Source organism: Lipomyces oligophaga, assembly GCF_038497815.1.
Source record: "Lipomyces oligophaga strain CBS 7107 unplaced genomic scaffold V1516scaffold_8, whole genome shotgun sequence".
NCBI lineage: Eukaryota > Fungi > Ascomycota > Lipomycetes > Lipomycetales > Lipomycetaceae > Lipomyces > [Lipomyces] oligophaga.
Genome location: NW_027117792.1, coordinates 533,028 through 546,285, shown reverse-complemented (window position 1 = coordinate 546,285; position 13,258 = coordinate 533,028). Strand labels below are relative to the sequence as shown.

Here is a 13,258-nt window from a genome sequence, read left to right as displayed (position 1 = left end):
TTTACAATTGTTTGATTATGCAAATACAGCTCGATCTAACATTATATACATACAGCTTCTATCCTTTAACGGCATCTGCTGGAAGTCCTAGCCATTGTGAAGGCTCATGGTCTGGCAGTCGTTCCACCCACTCTTTAAATCCATCGAAACTACTTCCCTCTGGAATAACAAGCCGGTCGTCGTCTTGGTTAGCAACTATTTTATATCCAATTTCAAACGTTTCCGGACTAAAGCTTCTCATGGCAATGCTCTCAAGTACGTCCAAATCGTTATCATTTTCGATTTGACCTCCGTAGACTTCGTCGACCAGAATTCGTTTGATAATTTGCCAGGGAATTTGCGACGGTGCGATATTTGTACGTCCTTCTCCAGCTGTCATTATGATCCATTTGTCAATCACCGACCGAGCAAATTCGAAGTCAGCATCGTTAAACTCATATGGTCTGTGCCATCCTAGTACACCGAAACGCAGACGTTCTTGTATTACTGCATGAAACCATGAGAGTAGAAAATATAGCCTTCCTCGTTCTACTGGAGGACTACTGACGTTGTCTTTAGAAATCATGCTCATCGTATCTCTCATATTTGCCCTTAAACCTGGGGGAGGCTCATATATCAGCACGGTAGATGATCGTAGTAAGCTTACTGGAGCGGAATGGCTCGACTTCGAAATCTCCATAGATAATAGCAACCGGAACCGAGAGTCGAGTCGTAGCGACCGCATGTTCGTCTCAAGCAAGTCTAAGTAATCAGCAGCAAGATGTACGTTTTTGAGCAATACCCATGAACCATTTTGGGCTGCCGTCAAAATTGCTTTGTCCGCTGCCGTCGTACTCTCTTGAGAGCCCATAGCAATTGACACGTATGACTGCTTCAATGACTTGGCTATTGCCTCAACTTTATAACTTGCGTCATACCCTGGTACTGAACAAAGAAATATTGGGTCAGGTATAATAACATTTTTGGACACTATCAGTGCAATATCATCAGCTTTCTGAGTCAAAAACGATGTGCCAAATGCCCTTTCAACAAATCTGGTAGCCTTCGCTGTAAAGTCAGACGACCGCACTAATTTCAGGAATAACAGTTGTACAAATTCATTGTCAATATCTAGTAAGATTAGATTACTTCTGTCATAATAATCACAAATTTCATACCTGGTTCACTCTCTTCCGAGACTTTGCTCAGGAAAGTCAAAAACGATTCCTCATCCTGAATCCCAAATTTCAAAAATAATGGAGAGTCTTTTATTTGTATGACTAGTTGCGAGATGTCATATCCTTCCACAGAGAGCTCTAAGCAATGACCCTCTCCAGAAAGAAGCGCTTCAATAAATGAAATGTCACAGCGGTTGAGATATGAATACGCTAAAATCAATGCTAGCATCATAAGATCCTTACGTAGTAACCCAGATGCAGTTCGTCTGAATGTCTCGAAATATATCAATGCTACGACCTCCTTCAATTTAACGCTGAGATCTGCCGCCTCTCTGATATTGGTCACTGAACTTAGCACTGATCTAAAAATATCTTCAAAGAAACTAAGAGAAAATTGATAGTATCGACTTAAAAAGCGAAATAAATCCAAAATCGTAAATATCGTGCTACTGGCCGCAGCAACTGGCTCGTATTGATTCGATATTACCTCTATCTTTCCTAAAACGTCTTCAGTTTCAGCTACTTTTTGAGAGATATCCGCCGATTGAGCTTTCAAATCTTCCAGTGTCTTCAAAACGCTGTCATCGTCTAAAATATTGCCTTCGGAATCATTTAGAGCTTTCAGCAGACTTTCCTCCAACTGTTTTAAATTGACTGAAAAGCCGCGGCGAAGTTTAGTCAAATTCATAATCTTTTTCTCGATATCAGGTCGAAGAAATTTCATGACCTCGTTCAAGGACTGAGCCAGCAAATTATTTCGAGTTACTGTGAAATTGATTATCGTAGTGTGACTACAAATATCGGGTGAAAATCGAGCCGAAGAATCGCGCGTTAACAATATCAAATGAAATCCAGGCGAAAAGTCAATATGCTGCTTTCCAAGCTGGATGAGAATTCGCCCACCAACCCGCTGGTATTGCTTGGTTAACACATTGTTCAGCATAGGATCAAAATGCTCCGCATCATTAACTAATAGGGTATTGCCAAATCTCAGACAGTTCTCCAGCTGATTTACAAAAGCCTCGTCTAGAAAACTGGTCGTTATCAATGATGGATATTGCTTCCGTAAAAACTCAGTTATTCCACCTGTTGGATCAATAACAGTAGAATACTCCTCTGATCTTGCCAGCATGAGCGCATTTTCTTCATAAAGCTGTCCCACAGGAAGCGAGTCATTGTGCCAATTATTTTTAGTGGTTAGAGGTACCAAAAAGTCCACGGTCTGATAGTTGTCATTGAACGGAATATTCATCTTCAACAGGTGCTCTCTCCATTCTCGTTGGATATTTTGTCTATGATATTGATCATAGAATCCTCCGTACACCAACAAGATTGATGCAAGGAAAGAATCTCCCGGTAAAGATTTGATCTGCTCATCGAATGCTAGAGTTTCTTGTCGCCATCTCTCCCGCTCTGACGCAAGACTACTTAGCATTCGAACACTACGGTTAACCGTAGATTCAACTTGAGCCATTTCAGCTTTAAGAGTCTGCGCCTCGCTAATTAATACTGCGTATTCCTCTTTATACTGTTCTATGCTGGCCTCTAGCTCCTGAATGACGACATTCATGTGCATAACTTGCTGTTTTGTCTCATCAGCACTTGCAGAAAGCTCGCGAACTTCTCTTCTAAGAGGTCCGATGCGTTCCAACATCAGAGAGTAATTTATCTGTGCTTCCAGCCATAAAATCAAAGGACCACAAGCTTTGCTAGCTCGATTGACTGTCTCAAAATTAAAATTAGGCCTGCTCAAATACTCCGCTTGAATTTTGTTCCGTACTAGACGAGTCATTTGACGATCATTGCTGTAGTTGACAATACTAGAAATGAAATCTTCACGACGAATTATGCTTTGGACTGAACGCCAGTTATCAACCTTATGACCGAGTAGTATACAAACAGCTTCCATCGCCAATTTGACGGCTTCTGGAGGATTTCCCATCGATCGAACTTCCGTAAGATGCTGCTTCTTGATATTACTAACACTCTCCTGCGCAGCTAATACTGCAGGCTCCGCTTGGGCGAGATCATTCATAACAATTTCCTGTCTTTCGCCGATCTCTTGCTCCTTCACTGCTAATTCAGCTTGGATTTCAAATGATTCAGCTTGTTTCTTCTCAGCCTCCCTTTGATCGACGACCATCTGTTGCAGCTTCTCATCTGCCTGAGCACTTTTCACTTGTAAATTCTCTCGTTGTTCAGCAAGACCAGTTCTCAAATGCCGAACTTTCTCAACTGTCTCCTGAAGTTTTTCCAGCCCAGTATTCAAATGTCTCTGTTGCCTCTCGGCCTCTTCTTTCTTTTCACGGAAAATCCGATCGAAAGTACTTACAAAATTTAGGAATTGCTTGGGTGTAACGTAATACCCTTGCGAAGACTCAGCCAACTTCTTCATTGATTCATGAACATTTACCATCGAACATACTATAGCTTGACGATAGTTAGGAGATGCCGGTAAGCCATGATATACTGGTGCATAAGTTGCAGGAGTCTGATATGTTACCGTATCCAAATCCAAGTTTTGTATCAGCTCGCTACCCACTTGATAAAGGGTATATGCAGTCCAATCACCCATCCAGCTCAGAACGCAGCGGTTGAATAATGCAGGAGAAGCTGCCGCTTGAGACGAAAGTCCATCTTTCGGTGGATTCATTGTGAACACCACATGAAGATTTTTGACTATCTGTGAACGGAACCATTGATTTAACTCATCAAGTGAGTCAAGCATAAATCCTTGCTGTCTTGCTCCTTCCTTGCATGCAGTAAGAAGATTAGTGTAATCTTCACCTTCAAATAGACCCGGAACTTCTGCATTGGCAAGTAAAGTATTCATACGTTCCAAAAAGGCAGTTTCAAGAGCATTAGATTCATCAAAAATGAAGCAAATCTTTTGATTTTTGCAGCCACAATTTCGCAAAACGTCACGAAGATCATCATCAAAGTCAGCAGCTGAATATTTGCTATGAGCATTAATTTGAAATACTCGCAAACCATTCATCCAAGCAACAAATCTCGTTAAAGTTGTCTAAATTTGTTAATACTAAATAAAAATTTCAAATACTCTAATTGCAATTCACCTTTCCGCTGCCGCTGATTCCAATCAAAATCATATGTCCTTGTGGTTGCTTGAAAACTCGATCAATTCGCAGAATGTGGTCCAGAGCATCATCATATAGGACAAGATCTACTTCCATTTCTTCTTCTGAGAATATTTTAAGTCTTGCATTTGTATATTCTCTGAGCTCTTCTACTGATACCGGTTGGTAATTGCTTGAAAGCCAATTTGAATACAGAATGGGCATTTTCAAAGTATTGTCAACGCTAATGTTTAAGAAGTATCTCTGGACAACGTTGACTATTTCTTTATACATCCAGTCATGTTCTTCAGCAGTCACCAGTCGATCTCCAAATAAACGCAGAGCTTCATATGCCCATATTCTCACTAACCCTTCCAAGGTAAGCGTGTCCAATGGCGCAAGAGCTTCATGTACACCCCGTACCCAACGAGTAAGCTCTCGCGGACTGTAAACATAATGGCTCCTCTCAAGCGCAGTGAATCTAGTCTGGCAAGCTAAATATAAATCAATCATAGCCCTTGTGAGAATATCGCCATATCCTCGTAACGTCGGAACAATCTTAAGAGTAGCAGCAACAAAAGTCGCATAGATTTGAGAGAGCGATATTTTGCCAGGATAATCAATCATGACTAGCGAAGTATGCCACAGAAACCGTAGGCTGAGAGGTGCACGGCCTGCATCCGTAGGAGGATTACACGCCCCGACAAACTGCACACCTTCAAGCGAGACCCAAACCTTGTCGCAGGGTCGCCAGAAACCATTATGCTCCAGTAACTGTCGTAAAAATGAAATGACAGTTTGAGTGCCATATTCATCTGTCTTCGGTAGGTTGATTTCGTCACAAAAAATGACCAATTGCCTGCCAACCTGTCTAGGACAAAGAACAACACTTGCGCTTTGCTTCCGATATTCACAATATTGTTCCAAAGTGCGGATGATAAGCTGCGGAGTAGTCATGCTAGAGAAATTCAAAGTAATCACTTCCAAATTGGGAAATCGCCGTAATGTATTGAACAAACTCATAGTTTTTCCCGAGCCAGGTGGCCCGCACATGATCATGGACCGTTTTTCTAGGAGAAAGGTGCGAAGCAGTGACTCGTGTCGCAAAGTATCGACAGTGGGAATGATAATATCTGTTTCAGTAACAGAATGTGGATCAAGGTCTATTTGAGGAACTGAAGCTTGCCAAGCTGTCCAGTTTGCTAGAGGCAGTGAAACATCATAATCGATAATTGAACCTTCGCTTGGAACTTCCAAAGATGCAAACAGTTCAAATCGACTAAGCGATTCAGCAAAGATATGGCGCTCTTGTAAGGGACAGTCACCGGCAAAGCTCCAAATCGCAGCAAGAAGTAATTTAGCCAATAGATACGTCTCTCTAGATTCAGTAATAAGCGGAAAATCAGGATGTTGACCGTTATATTCCAAAATTTCACGAACGCTTCCATTCAGTAGCGAAAACATAGTATGAAGTGATCGAAGTTTGGCGAATTCCATGATATGACTAAATTTGGCGCTCTCCTCTAACGCGTTATTCACCCAGCCATCATATAACAGTATTTGTTCAATATAGGTAGCTGATGAAGAGAGTACTTGATCATGAGAGTCAGAAGATAGTAGATTTTCATCAAAATCATCTGAACTCAATGATTGCAGTCTAAAAGTGTAGGACTTTATTAACATCTCGGTGGAGATGTTGTCTTCACTTAGCCATACCATACCACAGCGACTAACCGTTGCCAGAGTAGCATGTTCTAGCGTACTGACTTCAAATAATAGCCGAATGTTAGGCAACAGAGCCAATCGTTCCCCATTGGCAAGAGTCAAAATACGGTTATCATCGAGAACACTGAAAATAATAAGTACACAATCTCTCAGAAAACCATGACAATCTTACCTGTTCAAATTCTCAGCCCACTCTGGATCAACGTCGCCATCAAATACAATCCAATGTCGTTTTGTACTCTCGCCACGGAGATTATCATTAATTTTTCGCAAAAGCCCTGTAAATAGGCCATCTGTCCACTCGCGGGTAGTAGTATCTAATGTTCCATATAGAACGTCTTTTGTCATGACTTTTGCGTCAATTATGTAGAATACACTTTCTTTGTCTTCAGCTCTTTGTAATGCTCGAAGGAGATATTTCCAAGTAGTAGACTTTCCAGATCCTGATTTACCAACGATCATAATACCGTGATGCAGTTGCTGAATCTGGAATACTTGTGTGGCCTTCTCTAGCCAGCTATCACTAGGCACCAAACCATCTTTCGTCATTAGAGATGTAAGTTCTTTCCGTAACTCGCTGAAGTCTTCCGGTACGTATTTGATATTTGGGAAAATATCTTTTTCGATTAATCCAAGCAGGCTTGTGTCATCACCCACGAGTTTGGGTAAGATAGTTTCGTGTATACTACGTAGAATAATTTGGTCCTCATTTAAGTCTGTTCCTGTTGATTGCTGTGATTGGCGTCTCTTCCATTCTCCAGAATTAGCAAGGACACTCTTCAGAGCACGCAGACCGAAGTCGTAGTGATATTGATGAGATAAACGTGAGGTTAATTGGTCAAAGAAGGGAACGATTTTTCGGGACAGTCCATTGGCGGAAACAAATCCCTGAGTGAATAAGATGACTTCAGTGATAAGTTCTCGATCAGGACTGGACATAGAGATGCTTCTAAACAACTTCTTCAAATTATCAGGTAAATTGGAACGGCCAGCATAATCCGGATTCATGGTGATGAATATCCCTTGATTGAATAGTTAGCATTAATTCTCAATGAGTTGCAATTCAAATTACCGGTATCTTGCTGTAGCTGTAGCTGTCTTCCCAAAAGCTCAACAGTACTGTTATCTTCTTCCTTTAGGGCACGTAAACCTAGCTGTATAGTCTGAATTTGTGACGATACTGCACTGAGTACTCGCTCCTCAAGGCGATTGAACTCATCAAAGCAGCCCCAAGCTCCAACTTGGCAAATTCCAAAGAATATCCGACCCATCGATTGAAAATTGAAAGTTTCATCGCAGTTGAATACTAAAACAAATCTCCCCAATTGAGCGCCAAGAGACTTGATACTTTCAGTTTTACCTGATATTTCATTAGTTGTTCTCAAAGATTTAGTGATGAGGGTAATATATTACCTGTGCCAGCTGGTCCAAACGGAGAACCTCCAAAGTTTTGCTCGAGTGCTCCAGTCAGGGCCAAAAAACACTTGTCGGTTAAAGGCGTCTGAACTAATCTATCCTGAACGCCAAGGTATTCGAATCCATATCTGAAAGCAGCCGAGCCCATTCTGACAATGACTCTTTGAGTAGCTGGAACAATTGATTCATAGTAATAAAATCGCATAGTGGCCACCCATGGATATTCTCGAACTGAAATTATTTCATGCTCAATCAGATGCTGTGCAATATTCCGCTGATGGACTAATTCAGTAATTAAAGCTTCACACTTTTTCCGGTCTATTCGAGCCAATTCTTCCAGTACTATGGAGGCTAAGAGTTCTAAAAGATGCTCCAATGCGTCAAACACTTCTGATAGATTGTGAGATTCTGAAATAATTTGGTTTTCAATTTCTGAGGTTGATATAATCTGGGCAGTTAACACAACAATCTGGGCAGGATATTTTTGGATCCAGGAGACAAATTGTTCGCGAGTCAAGTTTTCTAAATTGAAAACTTTTCGAAATTCTGATAAACAAATCGGCAGTAAATTAGCTAGTGATTCTTTCATTGAAACTTCAAGTTGTTGCAGCCATTCGTTCACTTTCGATTTAACCAAAGAAATTGGCTCAAGAAGTTCTACTACTTCTCCTTCGGTAGACTGGAAACCAGTGATGACTAAGTTTTGCTCATCAAATATCAAAGCGGAAATTCCAGCAAACATTTTTTTTAAGTACTTTTGGATGCGCCGGATATCTTTAGCATTGCCAATTATCTCCAGTAAATCTTCATCACCCACGAAATAATATCGAGGAAAGTTCATTCTTTCTCGCTCAAGATATTCGCCCAGAGATTTTTGAATCCGCGCAAGAGATTCGGTTAATCGCTGCAGCGAAGACAAAGATCCAGGGATCTGCAGTATAGACAAAATTGTAGGTGATTTGGACACAGTTCTCATCAAAACATAGAACTCCGAATTTATGTTCTGAAACCGAGCGGATTCTATAGGCAATAGATTGTTAATTTTTGCATTTCCGCTGAAAACACCTTCGAGATAGACCCATCGCCGCTGAACATCCATCCAGGTGTCAAACAGAACATTGATCCGATTTAGCTTGTCTTCCCAAGACATCACTTCTTCTTCAAAAAACTTGTAATAAGGTGAATGATGCATAGCTGCAAGTGAGTTCATATGTTCAGCGCACTTTTCAAACAGTACGTCCCATCCACGAATCAAGCGACATTTATTCTGATAGTTGACAAGTTCGAGCTCGTACGAATTCCAAAATTCGCGTACCTGAACTGTTAGAATGCAAAATTTTAATCAATTAAAGAATCATAAATTACCTGTTTCAAGTACTCGTCTAGCGTCATTTGACCTCGAGCCTGTGTTATAATATCAGAAATAACAAGTTCGTTCTTGGTCAAATTAAAATCCCAGACATTTCCAAGTGTCATGGAGCCAAGTTGAAAACTGCTGTTAGGGACGATGGTTCGAAATAGCAATTCCCAGTGACGTTCGCGCATAACGTCAGACTTAAGACTATTGAGAATGGGATCGCTCTTCAGATACTGTCGGACGACTCCTTGAACATACTCAAATGAGGCGTACTGTCGCATTCGACTAGGCATTTCTTTGGTCATAACGAGTAACTCCTCTAGACTTGATTTGACTTTTCGAGGAACTACACTGGACCAGGGAGTTTCTCGTATTTCGTTCAAGGATTTCCACACAGAGCTAACAGAGGACCAAACATATTTGAAATCTTGAACTTCTTGAATTGTTGACAAAAGAATGTCATTTGCTGGTAACTGTAGCCCCAAAGCTCCGTTTGCACTAAGAAGCAGTTCTTGCTGTTTTTTCAAAGAGTTTAGTTGTATTTCCGATTTCTCCAAGACAAGAAAAGCGTCGTCTGGAGAATTGGAACCGGCCAATGGCTTTGTTGTGTTCCATTCAGATATAGCCCTTGCGATTCGATCACTAAGAAGCTGATTATCTGACAATACTCTAGTTCTAAGAATTTCTAAATTTGTCAGTACATCCATTAAAGTCAGATTCGACGCTATCTACCTAGATTGTCTGAAACAGTTTTCTGCTTCACGCTGAGAATCTCGCTTAAAGCACTCCATTCACTATCAATTTGATCCGTAAAAATCCATTCAGAGGGAAACTGGAATCTATTTCTAGCCAACGCTATTTGGCCAGAGCGAAAACTTACAATCTGGGCCGACCACAAATCAATTCTGACCTCAGCATTTTGAACTGCCAGAACAAACTCAACAGAACGTTTAGTGGAACTTATATCCAAAGTTTGGACTTCCAAATCTTTCCGAGTCCGTTCCAGATCAGCATATACAAGTTGGACTTGTCTTCTAAGGAGTTCCGCAAATCGCAGTAAAATCTCATGCTGCCATGAGTCGTATTTCGCGTTTATACGCGCCTGCACTTGATCATATTCGATTACGATCTGGCCAAATTCCTTGGAAGAAGTGGTCGTGTCAAATGTGCTCCTGACTTTTCTAATGTCTTGTAAAATCTCCACCCATTGAGAAAGATTGTTTCCCAGCAATTCAAACACCTTCTCGGGTTGAAGATCCCAAAGAGATTGAAAGTGCAGCCACTTAGCAGTGTATTGAGAGACCTTCATAAGCTGTTCTTCTATAGCATTATAGGCTTTAGACAAGTCGTCTACTGCAAGATCTAAAACATCGCTAAATGTATCGTCAGAAGAAAATTTTGCAACGTGGTCAAGCTTTAAATCGTAACGAGAAGCATCTAGCCTAGTCAAACCGCAGACTATGCTTACCCAATCTTGGAACTCTGAATACCAAACTGCACGAGCATGTTCAAGTGGAGGTGACAGAGAAATTGATTGGTTTCTCATAACAATTTCAAGCACTATGCTCTTCTTCTGTGAGTAATCTGAGCTACTAAAATTATTAATCCAAGAAGAGATTGCATCACGAAGCCGGAATAACAAGATTGCTTTAGCTTGATCATTCAATCGGCGGACCCAATAGTTCAAGTTGGCAAAGTTTTCAAGGTTTAGTTTATCGATGCAAGTTTGAATGTTCTCAATCGCTTGCGCAAAACTAGTCCGGTTATAGCCACAAATTCTCATTTCCTGGAGACTTTGATCAATTGAATTGACATTATCTGCTAGAATTAAGGTTCGTTGTTCAAATGCAGCAATTGAAGTATTAAGGTTTCTGGCAAACTGAACCTGCATACTCTCATGTGTTGACCCATCACTCGTTGAAGTCCAAGCAGAGTAAGTTCCAAGGTCAAATGCTCGGACAAAAGATTCCCAAGTCATCTTCATACCTGACTCGATGAACTCATGTACCTTTGCAAGACAATCATTCATAAGAACAGCAGAGTCTCCTAGTTTTTCAACTAACATCGTAGCCTGCGTATAGGCACGAAGAGAATTCGTGAATCCCATAGCATAAGGATACACTTTTTTGGCATCTTTAGAAACGCTATTAATTACATGCGGTACTTGATATTTAAGATATGTAAGATTCCGAACTTCTTTGAATAAAGTGATAACTTGAGGATCGAAGTTAATTGTCAGTTCCAGTCTATTCTTCTCGCCAAACCGGGTACGACCTATATTGAATAATCTTCCATTGACGCTGATTCGCCGTTCAGTAATATCTCTAAGCCATGAATCAAAAATCTTAAAAATTAGATAAGCATGAATCCTTCCAAATGAGGTAGAATCTGTAGATAAAATCACTTACTTGCTTGGAATCAAGTTTTTTTCGGAATGAAATGCTTTCGTTCTGTAGTTTAGCACCTTCCGAGTACATTGCCCATCCCTTTCCTAGCACATCTTCAACACGCTTCATATATAGATCTAATTGTCGCTCAATTTGACGAACCCAGATTATTGCTCCAGATATAGGTGGAAGATCGCGCAGATCATCCATAAAAAATGCGTCAGAATTTGGGTACTGCCTTAAAAATCTATCGTGCAGAGCTTCAATGTCCAGTTTGACACTATCGATGAGTTGATTCTGATATTCTCGAATGGCGCCTCGGATTTTTGGACGAATGAATAGAGCATTGAATTGTGAAAATACTCTAAACATCTCGTTGGCCGTTCGAGCTGTGGCTAGTCGACCACGAAGGCCAATGATAATTGAGTCTTCTGTACGAGATGTGCGTTCATTGTAAACCGCTTCAGCAGATAACCAGATATCTGTCCCCTCCGGTGATACATCCAAAACATCAACATCTTTTAAGGCTCCATAAGCTTCTGCCAGATCATTCACAACATCTTCAGATGCCTCGGTGTCGGCTTCCGTATCAAATAGATTTTGTCGCGATCCGAGCACTGCTTTAATGGTCGAAAGTAGCTGCTCGTGAGCTTGTCGAAATGATTTCACATATGCCAAACGCTCTTGTGTGGCGGCATGTCTGGCGCGAATTCGAATCGGAATAAATTTATCCATTCGTTTTCGGGTAACTTCACGAGCAACATTGGTGAACTCCTTGATCTGGGTATCCCAGGCAGCAAAAACCTCCTCTGCCGCAGTCATGACGTTTCTGAATTCAAAAAATTCGAGATGCATAAGTCGACGCCCACTTAAAAGAGAAAGAAAACGACTATCTAGGTCTCCTGAAATTGCTTCAACTAGCGGGAGAGTCCGACTGATTGGATAAGGAGAGATTTTGATTTTACGATTAAGGTGGCCAAACACATGGAAGATGGCTTCTTTGAGTTTCTGCAATGTCGGTGCAGATTGTAGCTCATCAATAGGGAATTCATTCATTAGAATATTATATTTTTTGACCAGTTCAATGGATTCTTTGAGTCCAGTATCAGCCAGGAAACTTGTCGTAGCATGGAAACGCTTGGCAAATTTTAGTATCTCCATTGTAAGGGTGACCCCGTCTAGTTGAAGTTGTCCATCGATATCTTCCAACGCTGCTTCTAAAGAAAGCCAGAAGTTGATTTCTTGAGAGGCAGTCCCATTGGAAGGGTCACGAGTCATTTTGGTGATTGACTGAATAGATTTGATCCATGTGTTAACGCTTGATTGTAGGCCATTTAAAAACTTTTGATCATTTAACAAATCCTGGGGTATCAAATCAATTGTTGGTGTAGTGTTCAAATGATTAGCTTCATCTAGGGCGCGTTGAACTACCGAATGAAAAGTAAGAACCAGTCTGGGGATTTCGATATTTTGTTGAAGATGTAGCAGAGCTAATTCTAACTCTGCGAGCCGACGTTTCGTGGCTGGAATGCCCGTTTTCGAGTGGCTATCTGAGCTTGCATTTATAGACGCAATTGTCCCAAGCTTACTTTCTTGTGATCGAGAAATAGCATCGAAATAAGGAGCGATAGCAAGATGAACAATCGAATAGAGAGCTTCATAGGGCAAACTTGAAGTAGAGTGTGAAGGAGAATCATGCTCATTACTAGTAACAGCCTGTATCGTATTGGTAGGCAGGTTGATTATTTGCAACTGTGACTCGAGAGGAACTGCTGGATCAAGCTGCATCGATCTCTTGATAATGGCTAAAGTAGCAAGCGAGAGAGGAGAGGGAGTGAGTGCATGATTCAACGTATAAGTACATGCTCCGGTTTCTGCATAATCTGGCGCTTGCTCTTTTGTGACGAAAATAACATCTGCATTAATATCGCTTGCAAAAGACGCGATCTGAACTCCGGCTCCGGTAGTATCAGCGAATAGAGAGCTATCCAATTCCTCAGGTTTGGCTCCTAATAGTAATCTCAACGCACTGCGAAGGTAAACAAGCAGATCATCTGTTTCTAAAATTGGTGAAGATGAAGTAGTGGTTGCCCGACCGTTAGTATTGGCCAGCTGAGCTGCAGTTTCCGCCTGGTCCAT

At 41.1% G+C, this 13,258-nt stretch overlaps 1 protein-coding gene across 1 annotated transcript; it reads right to left on the bottom strand.

The window, feature by feature from the left end:
• Nucleotides 1–58: 58 nt before the first annotated feature.
• V1516DRAFT_629162 (dynein heavy chain, N-terminal region 1-domain-containing protein) lies at nucleotides 59–13,258 on the bottom strand (the record flags this gene model as incomplete). The annotated part of the gene is made up of 9 exons (XM_066919878.1): nucleotides 59–1,110; nucleotides 1,158–4,182; nucleotides 4,235–6,083; nucleotides 6,132–6,981; nucleotides 7,032–7,319; nucleotides 7,373–8,690; nucleotides 8,741–9,417; nucleotides 9,465–11,076; nucleotides 11,141–13,258. The coding sequence occupies 9 exons, from the start codon at nucleotides 13,256–13,258 to the stop codon at nucleotides 59–61; spliced, it is 12,789 nt and encodes a 4,262-aa protein (XP_066775446.1).